The sequence below is a fragment of the Capra hircus genome, chromosome 16, assembly GCF_001704415.2.
Source record: "Capra hircus breed San Clemente chromosome 16, ASM170441v1, whole genome shotgun sequence".
Taxonomy (NCBI): domain Eukaryota; kingdom Metazoa; phylum Chordata; class Mammalia; order Artiodactyla; family Bovidae; genus Capra; species Capra hircus.
The window spans coordinates 27050257-27066658 of record NC_030823.1 but is presented as its reverse complement, the minus strand read 5'-3'; the positions used below and the strand labels follow the sequence as shown (position 1 = coordinate 27066658).

At 48.6% G+C, this 16402-nt stretch overlaps 1 protein-coding gene across 3 annotated transcripts; it reads right to left on the bottom strand.

Annotated features, from left to right (window-relative positions):
• On the bottom strand, positions 1689-5225 carry LOC102188068. Of its 3 annotated transcripts, XR_001919280.1 has the most exons (5): positions 4255-5225; positions 3681-3860; positions 3401-3554; positions 2653-2736; positions 1735-1970 (listed from the first exon to the last, which is right to left on the bottom strand). XR_001919280.1 is itself a non-coding variant. In XM_013970081.2 (3 exons), the coding sequence occupies exons 1-2, from the start codon at positions 4492-4494 to the stop codon at positions 3492-3494; spliced, it is 609 nt and encodes a 202-aa protein (XP_013825535.1). In that variant the 5' UTR covers positions 4495-5225; the 3' UTR covers positions 1689-1970; positions 3401-3491. The 3 variants fall into 3 exon arrangements, 1 of the variants encoding a protein (XP_013825535.1); XR_001919279.1 differs by having other exon boundaries at positions 3401-3860; XM_013970081.2 differs by lacking the exon at positions 2653-2736 and having other exon boundaries at positions 1689-1970; positions 3401-3860.

Sequence of the window (16402 nt, the reverse complement as noted above, 5' to 3'; positions counted from 1 at the left end):
ACCTGGAGCTTGTATCTCCTTGAGGGGGATTGTTCATTTTTGATTTCTGAGGACCCCCTCCTCCGCCACCAACCCCATGGGCTCATCAGGAATCAAAAGGCTTTCAGGGGAACAGGAACAGGAGAAGGGGCTTAGGCCACAGTTCCCTGAGCACTGCCCCCTGCCTCCAGGGGCTCCCAGATGTCCCCACAGGCTCTTCCTGGGTGGTCACAGGCACACACTGGGATCCCCCCACCCTGATCTTGAGCCTGGGGGGCTCTGTGGACTCGTCCAGGGCGCATGCCATGTCCCCTGGGCAGTCTGGCCTTCCCACTGGAGGAGACCGAGGCCTGGGCTCCGGCCCTGCCAGGCCTTAGGCAGCCCAAGTGGATTTTTCTTGGGCCTGGGCAGCCCCTGAAGCACCAAGAATCAGTCGGCCTCCCCAGCGTTTCCTCTCTCTCTGAGAGCCTGGCGGAGGAACATGAAGGCCCATCTGTCTTTCTGGGTGGAGGAAGGGAACGGTCCTCTTATTTTATTCCTCATGTGCCGACAGTTTATTTCATAGCCATGTTGTGTACTTGCAGCCAAAGACGTGTCAACAAAGAACAAAGAGTGTGCTCACCACTGAGTTCTACAAGGGCCAGCGTCTTAACCCACTGCATTCCCACCAACAGTGTGCCCCGAGAAGAATTCAGGATGAAAAACAGGATTAGGCACCCTGCGCTTTGATTAAACGGGCCCCTGGATAGTTAGATGCATAGCTTAGAGGAGTATTTTTGCATCTTCCCGTTTATAGGAAAGCACTAAAATCATGAACTTGAGATATCTGTTCTTTGTGATTAGCAGTTATCTTTTACCAAGATGTGTGCTAGCCCAGATGTATTTCCTAGCCAAAAATCATACAGAAACTGGTTTTTCCCCAGTTTCTTCAGAGTAGTTTCCTCTGAGCTGCTGAGTGGCTGTCTCCTAGGTTATTGTCTTCAGCAAGACCCTGAATAAAACTTAAATTTACAGCTCTTACCGTGTGTCTTTCTTTAAGTCAACAGATGTCTCAGGGGAGGCCCCAGGTTTCAGGGGAGATGATGCCCACAGCCCGCTGCGGCCCTGCCTGCACCTCTGCCTTGACACTGGGACAACGGGACCCCACCATGCCCACTTCGCTCACCCAGAAGATGAGGCTTTATATTTCCTTTCCCCAGCTTGGGCCGATCAAGCATTGTCACATTACTTTCTCAGGTCCCACTTCCTGTCCCACTGAGGCCCACAGGCTAACCACCCCCAGTAACTCACATCATTTCTTCACAGCTTCTTCTGTCTGTTCTCAGATTATCAAGCATCCAGATTGCTCCCTGGGACAGAACTCCTGCTTATGCAGGCGACAGGGATGACTCCCAAGCCTTTTTCCCTGTTGTTCGTAGCCCAGGCTTTCTGCCAGCTCACCCAGGCCGTGCCTCTCCTTTGGCCCATGAGTTTCCTCCTCTGGACCCTGCCGATCAAGGCTCAGAGCTGACTCCTGGGATCTGCAACACAGGCATCTCAGGCCTCACTCTTCCCCTTCCCTACTCCTAACCCCACCTCTAGTCATTTCCTCTTTCAAGATGCAGACTGGGCTTGCAAGTCTGGTTAAACACCCCATCAAATCTCTTACTTCCTGTCATTAAGAAGGAGAAAAAAGGCAGTTGTTCAGAATCTTCAGATGTGAGCAAATCCCAAGAGTATTTCTTTATTATAAAGCATCTTTCAGCAAAGAAGAAATTCCAGCAGCCAAAGTTTAGTATTTTTTTTTTCAATGAAACAGAAACAGTTATTTCAGTTTAGGAGCAAAATATCGTGGTCCTTGTGCCTCTCTCTTCTTTCTTGCCCTTCTCCACATGATATTTGTGACTTGGTGACATCTTTTTTGCTGATGTCTACATCTTTCTCTTGCATCTTTCTCATTTAGCCATGAAATCAAAAGATACTTGCTCCTTGGAAGGAAAACTATGACAAACCTAGACAGGGTATTAAAAAACGTAGACATCACTTTGTCAGTTAAGGTCCTTAGAGTAAAAGCTATGGTTTTTCCTGTAGTCATATATGGATGTGAGGGTTGGACCATAAAGAAGGCTGAGCACCGAAGAATTGATGCTTTCGAATTGTGGTGCTGGAGAAGACTCTTGAGAGTCTCTTGGACAGAAAGGAGATCAAGCCAGTCAAGTCTAAAGGAAATCAACCCTGAATATTCATTGAAAGGACTGATGCTGAAGCTGAAGCTCCAATAGTTTGGCCACCTGATGCAAAGAGTTGACTCACTGGAAAAAACCCTGATGCTGGGAAAGATTGAGAGCAGGAGGAGAAGAGGGTGGCAGAAGATGAGATGGTTGGATGGCATCACTGACTCAATGGACATGAGTTTGAGCAAACTCTGGGAGACAGTGAAGGACAGGGAAGCCTGGTGTGCTGCAGTCCATGGGGTCACAAAGAGTTGGACATGACTTAGCATCTAAACAACAACATCTTTTTCAACCCAGTGCTTCAGACTACCTCGAAGGATTTTATTTGCCTTTCCTGTAAAGCTAAGCCCCCTCACCTTGACTGCTTTAGCTCAGGTCAGCACTAGCTCTCACCAGGATGGCAGGCACAGCCCCTTACCCTCCGCCTGTCTCTAGTCTCACTCACCCCACCTCTGCCTACCCTGCGGCGGCCGGGTCTCTGATCCTCTTGTTCTTCTTGCTCAGTGGTGAAACACTGTCTACAGCAGAGGGCGGCAAACTTTTTCTGTAGAGGGTCGAATGCACACAGTTTAAGGCCATATGGTAGACTCCGCCATTCTAGCCTAGGTGGGACTGTGTTCCAATAAAACATTATTTACAAAAATAGGCAGCGGCCTAGATAGATTTGGCCATGGACTGCAGTTTGCCAACCCTGATCTACAGAAGGTGTGGACAACTCAACCTGCCCTAAGACACCTCTGCAGGTGTGGTTGCTTTCTCTCTCTTTACTTCCACTTCCCACACCCCTCTGCCACCCCCACTCCACTCACTGCCAGTTCCATATTGCTTCAGGTGCCCCCAGTGCATTGCGTTCCTGCTGTGTCTTTGCATGTAACGATTCTTCATCCTGGGCTTCACCCTTTCTCCACCTGGGAATCGCCCACCTCTCCCTCCAGATTCAGCATCAGCCCTCCCTGGGCATTTCGGGTCACACCCACTCCCAGCTGTTCACCCTTTCTGCTTCATTTGCCTGACCTCCAACAACACCAGCCCTTTTCTCCTCTTCCTTGGGATTCCATCTTGCCTTGTATTTTTCACTTTTCCTGCCTCTCCTACCTCCCCTCCTCCGTCTCCTGCCAGTCTCATCCTTGGCGCTCCTCATGGCCCGTTTCCAGCCTCTGCGCCCCACCCTCTCGCTGTGGACCATCTCCTCCCCATGGCTCACTCACCTCCCGGAGGCTGATGCTCCCAGAAGCACACCTCCAGCTGGACCTCTCCAGAGCGCGAGACTCCGGGCTCCCGCAGACGCCACACTCAAAGTCACATCAGCTGCTCCTGCTCGGTGTGTCCACGCCTCAGCTCATCGGCTCTCTTCCCGCATCCCTCGATGTAAGATGGCATCTCAGGTTGGACGTGTTTTTGGAGCATCCTCCAAAGCCCCTTAGCCACAGCCATCTGTCTGCCTCCAGCTGTTCCATCCCCTCCTCCACATTGGTCCTGGGTCACTACCTGTGGTTCAGCAAGACACCTCTGCCTAGGTGCGCATGAGCCCAGCTGGCCATTCAGTCTCTTCATGCCCTGGCCATTCAGGGCATTTGGAACTGGGTAGTTCTGGTGTTTCTTCAGGTGAATTGGCCTATTCTGTGTGGGTGGTAGCTGGGGGAAAGGCATTTTCCACCACTGCAGGGCCTGGGGGAACAGCGGGAGCTGGTCTGAGAGAGAAGGAGGGCTGGGCAGGCAGAATCAGAGGTGAGAAGGCTGAGGTCAAGGCTGGAGCGTGAGGTGGCAGGGCAGGGGTCATGCGCCCACTGTACGATGCTGAAGGAGACACCAAGGGAGGAGTAATGTGGTCCCCAGGTCAGTAATCCAGGCTTTGCCGCCCTGACCCTCCTTCCCTCAACTGGGTCCCGTGCCCCCTTAGCCTCTGCTCTCTGCCAGCACGGGGGTCCCCTGAATCTGAAGCCCCTTCCTGCTCTGGGTGGCTGGACCCCCCTGCATCTCTGCAGCTGTGCCCCTCTGCTGCGCCTTCCCCTCCCTTAGTGCACTCCTGACAAAGGGTTGAGAGCCAGAGGGCTGGACTGACCTGCTGGGTCTGGGCTGGTTTGGGGCCAGGCCTTTCTTGACTCTGGTCTTCGCATAACAAGGTGATGCTCTTCCTCTGGCAGCAGGGGTCCTGGGTGGGGGTGTGGGTGGGGAGGGGGTCCAGACTCCTCCTGCTGGCTCTGGCTCTTGTGGTCTCTTCTAGCCTGGACTGGGAGCCCAGTAGGCTCAAGACTCTGCAAACCAGACTGGCATAGCGGGCAGAGACTAGGGAGGGCCACATGGTCCCAGCAGAGTAGCAGGAAGTTTGCCTGAAGTCTCCAGCAGGCCATCTGTTCCCACCGAGCAGAGCGTGTGGTCTTGAGAGAAGCAGCCAGGGCTACAGAGCCGAGCCACCGGGGACTCTCTTAAGGGAGTTCATTTTTTTTAAAGGTTTGTTTTATCTCTCTTTGGTTCATTCGGGTTGAATGTGTTTGCATACAGCCCTTTAGGCCTCTGTCCGCTGCACCCCTGCCCTCCAGACCCCAGTGAACACCGTTAGACGTAAAAAGACAAGGAATAAACAGTGGATGCAAGATGAAGGAGAAGGGGATAGGCCCTCCAGGTCCTTCAAAAGCAGTCCATCCCTCTGGGTGAGTTCAGGGCAGTGGGGGAAGCCCCCACTTGCTGTCCCCACAGAAACACTCAGGACAGCCGGACTCAAGAGAAGTGGCTCAAAGGAGAAGCGGAATTACCTCCCCGACTGGGCCATTGCAGAGGCCACGGTTCACAGCAGGGCTGTGAAAGACCCGAGCTGGTGCGAGGACACCCATACTTTCTGTCACTTTTACCCTATAGATGCTGCTTAGCAATTCAACTCTGAGAGGTTCTGCGTCTTTAACTAAAAAAAAAAAAAAAAAAAAAACTTGGTTGGAGTCCTCATGGGGGTCATGAAGAGAAGTGAGGAAAGTGAAAGTGAAAGTCACTCAGTCGTGTCTGACTCTTTGTGACCCCATGGACTGTCTAGTCCATGGAATTCTCCAGGCCAGAATAATGGAGTGGGTAGCCATTCCCTTCTCCAGGGGGATCTTCCCAACCCAGGGATCGAACCCAGGTCTCCCGCATTGCAGGCGGATTCTTTACCAGCTGAGCCACCAGGGAAGAGGTGACTCTCATTTCTGTGCGAAAGCACTAGTGGGGCGGCTGCTTCCGGGTGGGTGGGTCATTCAGCCATCCAGCAAGCAGTTAACTAGAGGTGGTGACACAGAAGGGTCCTCAAGGATGTGTTCTGTGTGGGGTGTTTGGAGGCAGCAGCGTAGGAAAGGAGCTTGGAGAGGTTAAGAGCAGGTGGGGGACGATTTGTGGCAGCTGGCCAGCTGTGTGGCTGTGGTTGCTGCTTTTACGTTAGATTGGATGACAAGCGTGACAAACAAGAAGGCCTAGTGGAACAGGCTGGCTTTCTGTAACTGTTGTTCAGTTGCTCAGTCATGTTGGACTCTTTGCGACCCCATGGACTGCAGCATGCCAGGCTTCCTTGTCCTTTACCAGCTCCGGGAGTTTGCTCAGACTCATGTCCATTGAGTTGATGATGCCACCCAACCATCTCATTCTCTATCGCCCCCTTCTTCTGCCCTCAATCTTTTTCCCAGCATCAGGGAAAAGGCAAAAAGATAAGAAAGTGGCTTTCTGAGCAGAATCCAAACTTAGGTCAAACCCTGTTACAACTAATTTTGCATCACAATAAATATACTCTATAGTTTCAAAAAATCTTCAAACTTCAGCTTACTGTTCTTTACTGCTGAAATCCTTAATATGCTCCCAAAGCGGTGAGAAATCCTCACCGCCGCTCTTCCTGCTCTTGGCTTCCGCGGGCGTCTGCAGTCTTCCCAGCATCGGGGTGTTGGCCCCCTGGAATCTCCACATCACGGACACAGACACAGACGGAGGCTGGGCTGGTGCCTGGAGGCATCTGGGACTGGAGGGTTCTGTGTAAGACACTCGCCTTCTCTCACCACCGGGTGCCTGCAGGACTGTCTCCAGCTGTTCTCACAGAGATCTGTGCTCCCCGCCTCCCTCCCTCACTCCCCCCCCACACTGTGATCAGACCTGTCCCTCCTCCCACTCCCAGTGGCTGCTCACCCCCACCGCACCTGAGGGCTCACACCTCCGCCTTCCCCTCTCCTGCTCCCAGGACGCAGTCCCCAGGACCTCAGATCTCTGCTCTCGTCTCTCTTCTCTCAGGAATAGAGCCTTCCATGTGCTCTCATCCACTCCTGAGGAGAACAGATAGCGTCGAAGGTGCGGAAATCTGTCATTTCCTGGCCTCCTCTCATGCTCCTGTTTCATTAACCCGTTGTTCCACGGAATATCGATGGTATCCCAGAGGCATCTCAAATTCATCACATCCCAGACTGAACTTGTCCCCTTCCCGCCAAATCCTTGCCCCTCTGTTGGTATTCCTTATCTCAGACAGAGACGCCCCCTCCTTCAGCTCACTCACCCCGAAACCCAGCGGTGTGGGGGTGGCGTAGTTAGAGGAATGAGGCTCCCGGTTGAGCCCCTGGGTGCAAACTCCAGTTCCACCACATCCTGTGTTATCCTGGCAGGATATCTTTGGTCCTCCTGTGCTTCAGTTTCACAGAATGAAAATAGTCTCCTTACACACAGTGAGGAATAAAGGAAATGATCCAGGGGACCCAGCCACATAGATGGTACTCAGTAAATACCAGCTGTTATTACCTCAACAACAACACACACACACACACACACACACACACACACACACACACACATGACCAGTGACGCAGACCTGTGGGCTCGACCTTGTCTCCACATTCAGGCCCGCCCCCCAGTGTTCCACCATCTCGGCCACACCCTTGACTCAGACCCTCATTATTTCCACTCTGAACTACTGCAGCAGACTCTCTCACCCTTCATAGTCTCCCTACTCCTGTCCAGTTGGGAAATATAGAGCAGCCTTATTGAGATTTAACTCACATACCACATAACATCTATTTCTGGTTTATTGACTATGCCAAAGCCTTTGACTGTGTGGATCACAATAAACTGTGGAGAATTTTGAAAGAGATGGGAATACCAGACCACCTGACCTGCCTCTTGAGAAATCTGTATGCAGGTCAGGAAGCAACAGTTAGAACTGGACATGGAACAACAGACTGGTTCCAAATAGGCAAAGGAGTACGTCAAGGCTGTATACTGTCACCCTGCTTCGTTAACTTCTATGCAGAGTACATCATGAGAAACACTGGACTGGAAGAAACACAAGCTGGAATCAAGATCGCTGGGAGGAATATCAATAACCTCAGATATGCAGATGACACCACCCTTATGGCAGAAAGTGAAGAAGAACTAAAAAGCCTCTTGATGAAAGTGAAAGAGGAGAGTGAAAAAGTTGGCTTAAAGCTCAACATTCAGAAAACTAAGATCATGGCATCTGGTCCCATCACTTCATGGGAAATAGATGGGGAAACAGTAAAAACAGTGTCAGACTATTTTTTTGGGCTCCAAAATCACTGCAGGTGGTGACTGCAGCCATGAAATTAAAAGATGCTTACTTCTTGGAAGAAAAGTTATGGCCAACCTAGATAGTATATTCAAAAGCAGAGACATTACTTTGCCAACTAAGGTCCATCTAGTCAAGGCTATGGTTTTTCCTGTGGTCATGTATGGATGTGAGAGTTGGACTGTGAAGAAGGCTGAGTGCCAAAGAATTGATGCTTTTGAACTGTGGTGTTGGAGAAGACTCTTGAGGGTCCCTTGGACTGCAAGGAGATCCAACCAGTCCATTCTGAAGGAGATCAACCCTGGGATTTCTTTGGAAGGAATGATGCTAAAGCTGAAGCTCCAGTACTTTGGCCACCTCGTGCGAAGCGTTGACTCATTGGAAAAGACTCTGATGCTGGGAGGGATTGGGGGCAGGAGGAGAAGGGGATGACCGAGGATGAGATGGCTGGATGGCATCATGGACTCGATGGACTTGAGTCTAAGTGAACTCCGGGAGTTAGTGGTGGACAGGGAGGCCTGGCGTGCTGCGATTCATGGGGTCGCAAAGAGTTGGACACGACTGAGCGACTGAACTGAACTGAACCACATAATTCATTCATTTAAAATGGATACTGAATGGTTTTTAGTATATTTACAGAGTTGTGTAACCATCTCCACAACCAATTTTAGACCATTTTCATGACCCCCATTAATGGTACTCCCCATTCCTGCTTCCACTCCCGGCCCTAAGTTAAGTTAGTTAAGTTCCGTCAGTCGCGTCTGACTCTGTGTGACCCCTTAGATGGAAGCCCACCAGGCTCCTCTGTCCTTGGGATTCTCCAGGCAAGAACACTGGAGTGGGTTGCCATTTCCTTCTCCAATGCATGAAAGTGAAAAGTAAAAGTGAAGTCGCTCAGTCGTGTCCGACTCTTAGCGACCCCATGGACTGTAGCCTACGAGGCTCCTCCGTCCATGGAATTTTCCAGGCAAGAGTACTGGAGGCCCTAGGCAATCTATTTTCTGTTCCTATAGATTTCCCTATTCTTGACCTTACATATGAGTGGAATCATATAATATGATCTTTTGTGAGTGGCTTCTTTCACTTAGTGTGATGTTTTCCAGGTTCATCCATGTTGTAACAGGTTTTTATTCCCTTTTATGGCCAAATCCCCTGGTGGCTCAGATGGTAAAGAATCCACCTGCAGTGCAGGAGACCTGGGTTTGATCACTGGGTTGGGAAGATCCTCTGGAGAAGGGCATGGCAATCCATTCCAATATTCTTGACTGGAGAATACCATGGACAGAGGAGCCTGGCAGGCTACAGTTCATGGGGTTGCAAAGAGTCAAGACATGCCTGAGGGACCACACATACAATATAATACAATGGCCAAATAATAGTCCATGGTATGGGTGTGGCACTCTGTGCTTGTCCCTTCCCTGGATGATGAACTGGACAACAAAGAATTATGTCCACCTTTTGACTGTAACAAATAACGCATCTATGAAATTCGTGTACAAGTTTTTGTGTGGACATATGTTTTCATTTCTCTGTATACCTAGGGGTCATATTCTATGTTTAAATTTTTGAAACTGCCTAACTATTTTCAACGGAGAAGGTGATGGCACCCCACTCCAGTACTCTTGCCTGGAAAATCACATGGATGGGGGAGCCTGGTGGGCTATAGTCCATGGGGTCGCTAGGAGTGGGACACGACTGAGCGACTTCACTTTTACTTTTCACTTTCATGCATTAGAGAGGAAATGGCAACCCACTCCAGTGTTCTTGTCTGGAGAATCCCGGGGATGGGGCAGCCTGGTGGGCTGCCGTCTATGGGGTCCGACAGAGTCGGACACGACTGAAGCGACTTAGCAGCAGCAGCAGCAACGATTTTCCGAAGTGGCTGCACCTGCAGTCCTCTCAGTAGTTCATGATGGTTCCACTTTCTCCACGTGAGTGCCAACATTTGTTATTCCCTCTCTCTCTTTTTTTAACTCTCTCCATCTTAGTGCTTGTGAAGTGGTATTTCATTGTGGCTTTGATTTGCATTTCCCTGGTGTCTACTGATGTTGAGAATCTTTTTCATGTGTTTGTAGACCATTTGTATATCTTCTTGTGGGAAATATCTATTCAGATCTCTCACCCATTTTTAATTTGGATTATTTATCTCTTTATTATTGAATTATAAGAGGTCTTTATGTATTCTAAAAATGAGTCCATTATCAGATATTTGATTTGCAAAACTCTTCTGTTCCATGGGTTGTTTTTGCATTTTTTAAAAATTGATGTGGACCACTTTATAAAAGACTTTATTGAATTTGTTATAATATTGCTTTTGTTCTATGTTTTGGCTTTTTGGTCAGGAGGCATGTGAGATCTTAGCTACCCACACAGGCATTGAACCCACACCCTCTAAATTGGAACAAGAAGTCTTAACCACTGGATAGCCAGGGAAGTCCCCTCACTTTCTTGATAGTGTCCTTTAATGTCTTTTAAAAGAAACAAAGGTTTTCATTTTGATGGATTATGCCAATTTAGCTATGTTTTCCCTTTGGTTGCATGGGCTTTTGGTGTCATATGTAAGAAACCATCACCTAATCCAATGTCACAAAATTTATGCTGCTATTTTCTGCTAAAAGATTTATAGTTTTAGCTCTTACATTTGGGTTTTCAAGTCCATGTTGAGCTGATTTTTGAATACGAAGTAGAGGTTCAACTTCATTATCCTGCATGGGGAGATATAATTGTCCCAGCATCATTTATTGCAGAGTGTTCTTTCTCTGAGGAATTGTCTTGGCATTCTTGTCAAAAGTCAACTGACTGTAAATGTGGTTGTGTATTTCTGGACTTAATTTTCTTCCCCTGATCTAAATCCCTATCCTTGTGCTATCTTATTTTTTAAAAATTAATTAATTTATTCTAACTGGAGGATAATTACTTTACAATATTGTGATGGTTTTTGCCCTACATCGACATGAATCAGCCATGGTTATCTTCTTTATCACGCAGTTTTGATGACTTACAAAGACCAAGATTTTTTTCTTTTACTTTTCATTTTGTATTGGGGTATAGATGATAGTCAAGGCTATGGTTTTTCCTGTGGTCATGTATGGATGTGAGAGTTGGACTGTGAAGAAGGCTGAGTGCCAAAGAATTGATGCTTTTGAACTGTGGTGTTGGAGAAGACTCTTGAAAGTCCCTTGGACTGCAAGGATATCCAACCAGTCCATTCTGAGGGAGATCAGCCCTGGGATTTCTTGGGAAGGAATGATGCTAAAGCTGAAACTCCAGTACTTTGGCCACCTCATGCAAAGAGTTGACTCATTGGAAAAGACTCTGATGCTGGGAGGGATTGAGGGCAGGAGGAGAAGGGCACAACAGAGGATGAGATGGCTAGATGGCATCACTGACTCGATGGACGTGAGTCTGAGTGAACTCCGGGAGTTGGTGATGGACAGGGAGGCCTGGCGTGCTGCGATTCATGGGGTTGCAAAGAGTCAGACACGACTGAGCGACTGAGCGGAACTGAACTGATAGATGATTAACAATGTTGTGATGGTTTCCAGTGAACAGCGAAGGGATTCAGGCAAACAAATATATCCATTCTCCCCAAACTCTGCTCCCATCCAGGCTGCCGCATAACATTGAGCAGAGTTCCATGTGCTATACAGTAGGTCCTTATGAATTATCTGTTTTAAATGTAGTGGTATATACATAACCTTCCCCAACTCCCTAACTATCGCTTTCCCCCATCTTTCCTCCCAACAACCATAAGCTCATTCTCTAAGTCTATGAGTCTCCACAAAGAGTAAGTTAAAATAAAAAAGTAGGAGTCCCCCACATTTGTACTTTTTCAAGATAATTTGGACTACTCTGAGTCCTTTGAGTAAAGACAGTGATAAACTGGGTTACTCTTTTGCTTAAAGATCTTTTCTAGTTCTAAGACTGTGTGGCAATTGTCGCAGTGTTGCTGGTTTCCCGAGCCTCCGTCGGAGGAGTGGGCTGTGTGGGGGAACCAACAGGAGGAGCCGGTCTGTGCTGGACCACAGCTGTGCTCCTCTCCTGTGTCTCCATCACTCCTGCCGAGAGTGACGAGTATTTGTTTTTGCATTTTTTCTAAGTTTTTCTCCTTGTTACTATTTGATTAATTTTATTTTTGACTGCACTGGGTCTTCGTTGCAGTGTGTGGGCTTCTCGTTGCGGTGGTTTCTCTTTCTGTGGATCACAGGCGTCAGGAGTGGTGGCTCGTGGGCTTAGCTTCTCCACGGCCTGTGGGATCTTCCCAGACCAGGGATGGAAGCCGTGTCCCCTTCATTGGCAGGCAGATTCTCAGCCACTGGAGCGCCAGGGAAGTCCCAAGTCTCAAGTCTTTGAATCGCATTTGGGAAGAGTCATGAGGTTGATAGTCTGTCTGGCCTTGGGGGACCCCGGGTCCTTAACCCAAGCGCACTTCTGGAGCACGGTGGGAACTTGTGCCTGGGCCTCATCTTACAGGCAGGCACCGTGAGCACCTGTCAGGTGCTGGCCGGACAAACAGTCCCTGCTCTCACGGAGTTCTCACTCCAGGGAAGGGAAGGGCCAGGAATGAGCAGGATAACGTGAGATCCTGTCAAAATAACAGGAATGGCCTGGAGAGCACTGGAAGAGCAACTGGAAGGTCAGGTGCTGAGATAAGGAGATGACACTTCAGTTCAGATCTGAATGAGCAGTTGGGGTCTCCCTTAGGAAGCTCTGCTAGCGTGACCCCTCCCAGCCAGCCCTGGGTCTGGTCAGCACATAAGCGTGTCCTAAGCTGACTTGTCACTTCCTCTGACAAGAATGACTACTTTTATTTGGGTTGTGTTCCTTTTATCGTCTCCTGCTTGTAGATGTTTTCATGATGCAACTTTATTAGGACTCACCAAGAGGAAGGGCAGTCATTCACTCTTTCACTAGAACACACATTCCCTGAGGGTAGAGGTGCTCTGCTTGTTCCCATCTGTGTTTCCAATCTCCCAAACAAGTTCTCAGTATATATCTATATTTCTTAATTTATGACCACTCTGCGTGGCATGTGGGATCTTAGTTCCCTGACTAAGGATTGAACCCGCGCACCCTGCATTGGAAGCACAGAGTCTTAAGCACTGGACTGCCAGGGAAGCATCTTAAGTAAATACATGTTGATTCAACTGACAGTGCTCCATCAGCTGCTACCAAATCTATTTATTGACTCTGACTCCCAACAACTGTTAAGATAAAGAAACACCCCTGTGTGTGATGAAGCGGTGCTGATTTCTGGTGGATGTTTGTTTGGTCTAAACTTTAGACTATGCGGCACATTTCTAAATGTGGGGCAGGTTGGGGTAACTTCTTTTCCTATGAAGTCCTGTATTCTTTTGTGCACAATAGATAGTGTTTAATGAGAGTGATGAACTCCCTGATGTTCAAGCTGGTTTTAGAAAAGGCAGAGGAACCAGAGATCAAATTGCCAACATCCGCTGGATCATGGAAAAAGCAAGAGAGTTCCAGAAAAACATCTACTTCTGCTTTATTGACTATGCCAAAGCCTTTGACTGTGTGGATCACAATCAACTGTGGAAAATTCTTCAAGAGATGTGAATACCAGATCACCTGACCTGCCTCTTGAGAAATCTGTATGCAGGTCAGGAAGCAACAGTTAGAACTGGACATGGAACAACAGACTGGTTCCAAATAGGAAAAGCAGTATGTCAAGGCTGTATATTGTCACCCTGCTTATTTAACTTCTATGCAGAGTACATCATGAGAAACGCTGGACTGGAAGAAACACAAACTGGAATCAAGATTGCCGGGAGAAATATCAATCACCTCAGATATGCAGATGACACCACCCTTATGGCAGAAAGTGAAGAGGAGCTAAAAAGCCTCTTGATGAACGTGAAAAAGGAGAGTGAAAAAGTTGGCTTAAAGCTCAACATTCAAAAAACGAAGATCATGGCATCCGGTCCCATCACTTCATGGGAAATAGATGGGGAAACAGTAGAAACAGTGTCAGACTTTATTTTTTTGGGCTCCAAAATCACTGCAGATGGTTAGTGCAGCCATGAAATTAAAAGACGCTTACTCCTTGGAAGAAAAGTTAGGACCAACCTAGATAGCATGTTCATAAGCAGAGACATTACTTTGCTGACTAAGGTCCGTCTAGTCAAGGCTATGGTTTTTCCTGTGGTCATGTATGGATGTGAGAGTTGGACTGTGAAGACGGCTGAGCGCTGAAGAATTGATGCTTTTGAACTGTGGTGTTGGAGAAGACTCTTGAGAGTCCCTTGGACTGCAAGGAGATCCAACCAGTCCATTCTGAAGGAGATCAACCCTGGGATTTCTTTGGAAGGAATGATGCTAAAGCTGAAACTCCAGTACTTTGGCCACCTCCTGCGAAGCGTTGACTCATTGGAAAAGACTCTGATGCTGGGAGGGACTGGGGGCAGGAGGAGAAGGGGATGACCGAGGATGAGATGGCTGGATGGCATCATGGACTCGACAGACATGAGTCTGAGTGAACTCCGGGAAATGGTGATGGACAGGGAGGCCTGGCGTGCTGTGATTCATGGGGTCGCAAAGAGTCGGACATGACTGAGCGACTGAACTGAACTGAATGAGAGTGAACGTTTGTTTGGAGGATTTGCTATATGTCAGGAGCTGTGCCAAGAGATTAGTGCATCACCCATTTTAATCTTTATAACAAGCCATATGAGGTAAGCACTATCATTATCCCCATTTCACAGATGAGGAAATGAGGCATGGTCTTTTCCAAGGTCACATGCCTGCCAGGTGAGGATCTGGGAGTCTCAATACAGGAAACATGTCTCTGAAACTGATGTTTGGCACCTGAAAGCCCCTGTTCTCCTGGAATCCAGGCAGAGGGGAGCCCAGGCAGTGTGCAGATGCTGTAAGTGTCAGCACAGGATCTGGACTCTTGATGCTGAGAGGTACCGGCTCCAGGGCTTCCTAGTGGCGGCTGCAATTCTAGCGCCAGGCCCAGCACTGCCCCCATCCCCGAGAGGTGCCCCCATCCCCGAGAGGTGCCCCCATCTCCAAGAGGTGCCATTCAAAGAAGACTAAGAGGTCTGTTTACACTCCATCTGAGCTGCTCTTGTTTCCTTTCCTGGTCTCTCTCTCTTTTTTTTTTTTGTCTTCTCTTCTCTCCAGAACATTTCTGATAGGTGGGGACTAAGTAAAGGGAGTTTGAAGATTTCTGACAGGCACAGTCCTTAGAAACTTTTTTAAAAAATTTTTAACAAAAGTTCCAAAAAAATACTGTTCTGCCTTAACAAAGGAGTCTGTCAGATGCGGATCTCCAGAAATTCACCAGGCTAACTTCCTCAACGCTGGGGTAGCTAAGTGGCGGGGGACTGGCTGCAAAGGGACACTACTCCGGGAAGGGAGACTTTGCTTTTTCTGCACCTGCTGTTCAAAGGGCATCTTGTTAAACCACCACTGTGTCTGTCCTTGTGAAGAAAGGGCAGCAAGTTGCACCCCCTGCCACCCCAGGGCAGTCTGTTCAGCATTTGAGGGGCACCTATTATACCCTTGCTCTAAGGCTAGGAAAACAGACCAACTCCCTGCTTTGCAGGATCAGTTCTAGCCCAGAAAAGCTGATGAATGTAAAAGGAGTGACCCCAGGGGAAAGGGCTCTGGAGAAAAGGACAGGAAATGTGTGGTGCTAGGGAACTGTCATTTTCAACAGAGTGGTCCAAACAGACCTCACTGGGAAGAAGACATTGGGGCAAGACCTGAAGGAGAGAAGGAGGGTGCCCAGCTGTGCTGGAGAATGTTCTAGCAGAAAAGACAGCATGTGCAAAGGCTCTGAGATGGAAACCAACAGCGAGGAGGCCAGGGTGGCTGGAGCCAAGTGAGTGTGGGGTATGTGGCAGGGGATGAGGCCAGTGGAGGGTGTGGGGGTGGCTTTGTGTACCACTGTGAAAGAAGGGAAGCCACTGGAAGGTTTAAAACAGATCATTGACATGACCTCAAGTTTCAAGAAGAGAAAATCAGTTGATGGCTGTGTGGAAAGCAGCCCATGGGCAAAGGCAGATGCAGGGTACCAGTTAGGAGGCTGTTACAATAATTCAGGCAAGAGATGGTAGCAGGGAGGGTATCGATGGTCAGATTCTGGTGTGCAGCATTTCAGAGGTAAAGCTACCAGGATTTCCTGACAGGTTAGATGTTTCTCTTTGAACACGGAGTATAAAAGTATGAAAGAGCCTGGGATTAGATTTCAACAAGCCTGGCTCTAGTTCTGGCTCTGCCTTTTGTTAGCTGTGAGACAGGATAAGCAAACCAGCCCCTTAGATCCCAGCTTCCTTATTTGTAAAAAGGAAGTGAGAAATATCTGCCCCTTTACCGGTAGGGCAGGTCTTTTTTCTGAGAAGATCAAAGGAGAAACGTGGGTGACCTCTCACTGTAAGCTACAGAGTGCCATGAAGATAGAGAGGTCATTTATTCACCTGCTGCTGAGTTTCTGCAACAAACAAAACCAACCCTGATGATTAGTTTTCACGACTAATTTCTAGTTGCATTTCTCTCCATCAGTGGAGTTTCTTACCTGGGGGAGGGGCCGCCAGAGGGATCAGCCGCCTCTCTCTGCCTCGCCTCTGGGTGCTGGTATGCTGGGGTTGGGGACTGCCCCCTTCCTATAATTTGCCAGAGGTGCCACGGACAACTCTGTAGTCTGTGCCCTGTCTGACGGCTC

Excerpts from the sequence above, each read along its gene's own strand:
- LOC102188068 (XM_013970081.2), bottom strand. The coding sequence starts at position 4,494 with ATGTGGCCCTCCCTAGTCTCTGCCCGCTATGCCAGTCTGGTTTGCAGA. Across the intron at positions 3,861-4,254 it reads AACCAGCCCAGACCCAGCAG|GCCCTGCAGTGGTGGAAAAT; the intron begins GTCAGTCCAGCC and ends CTGTTCCCCCAG.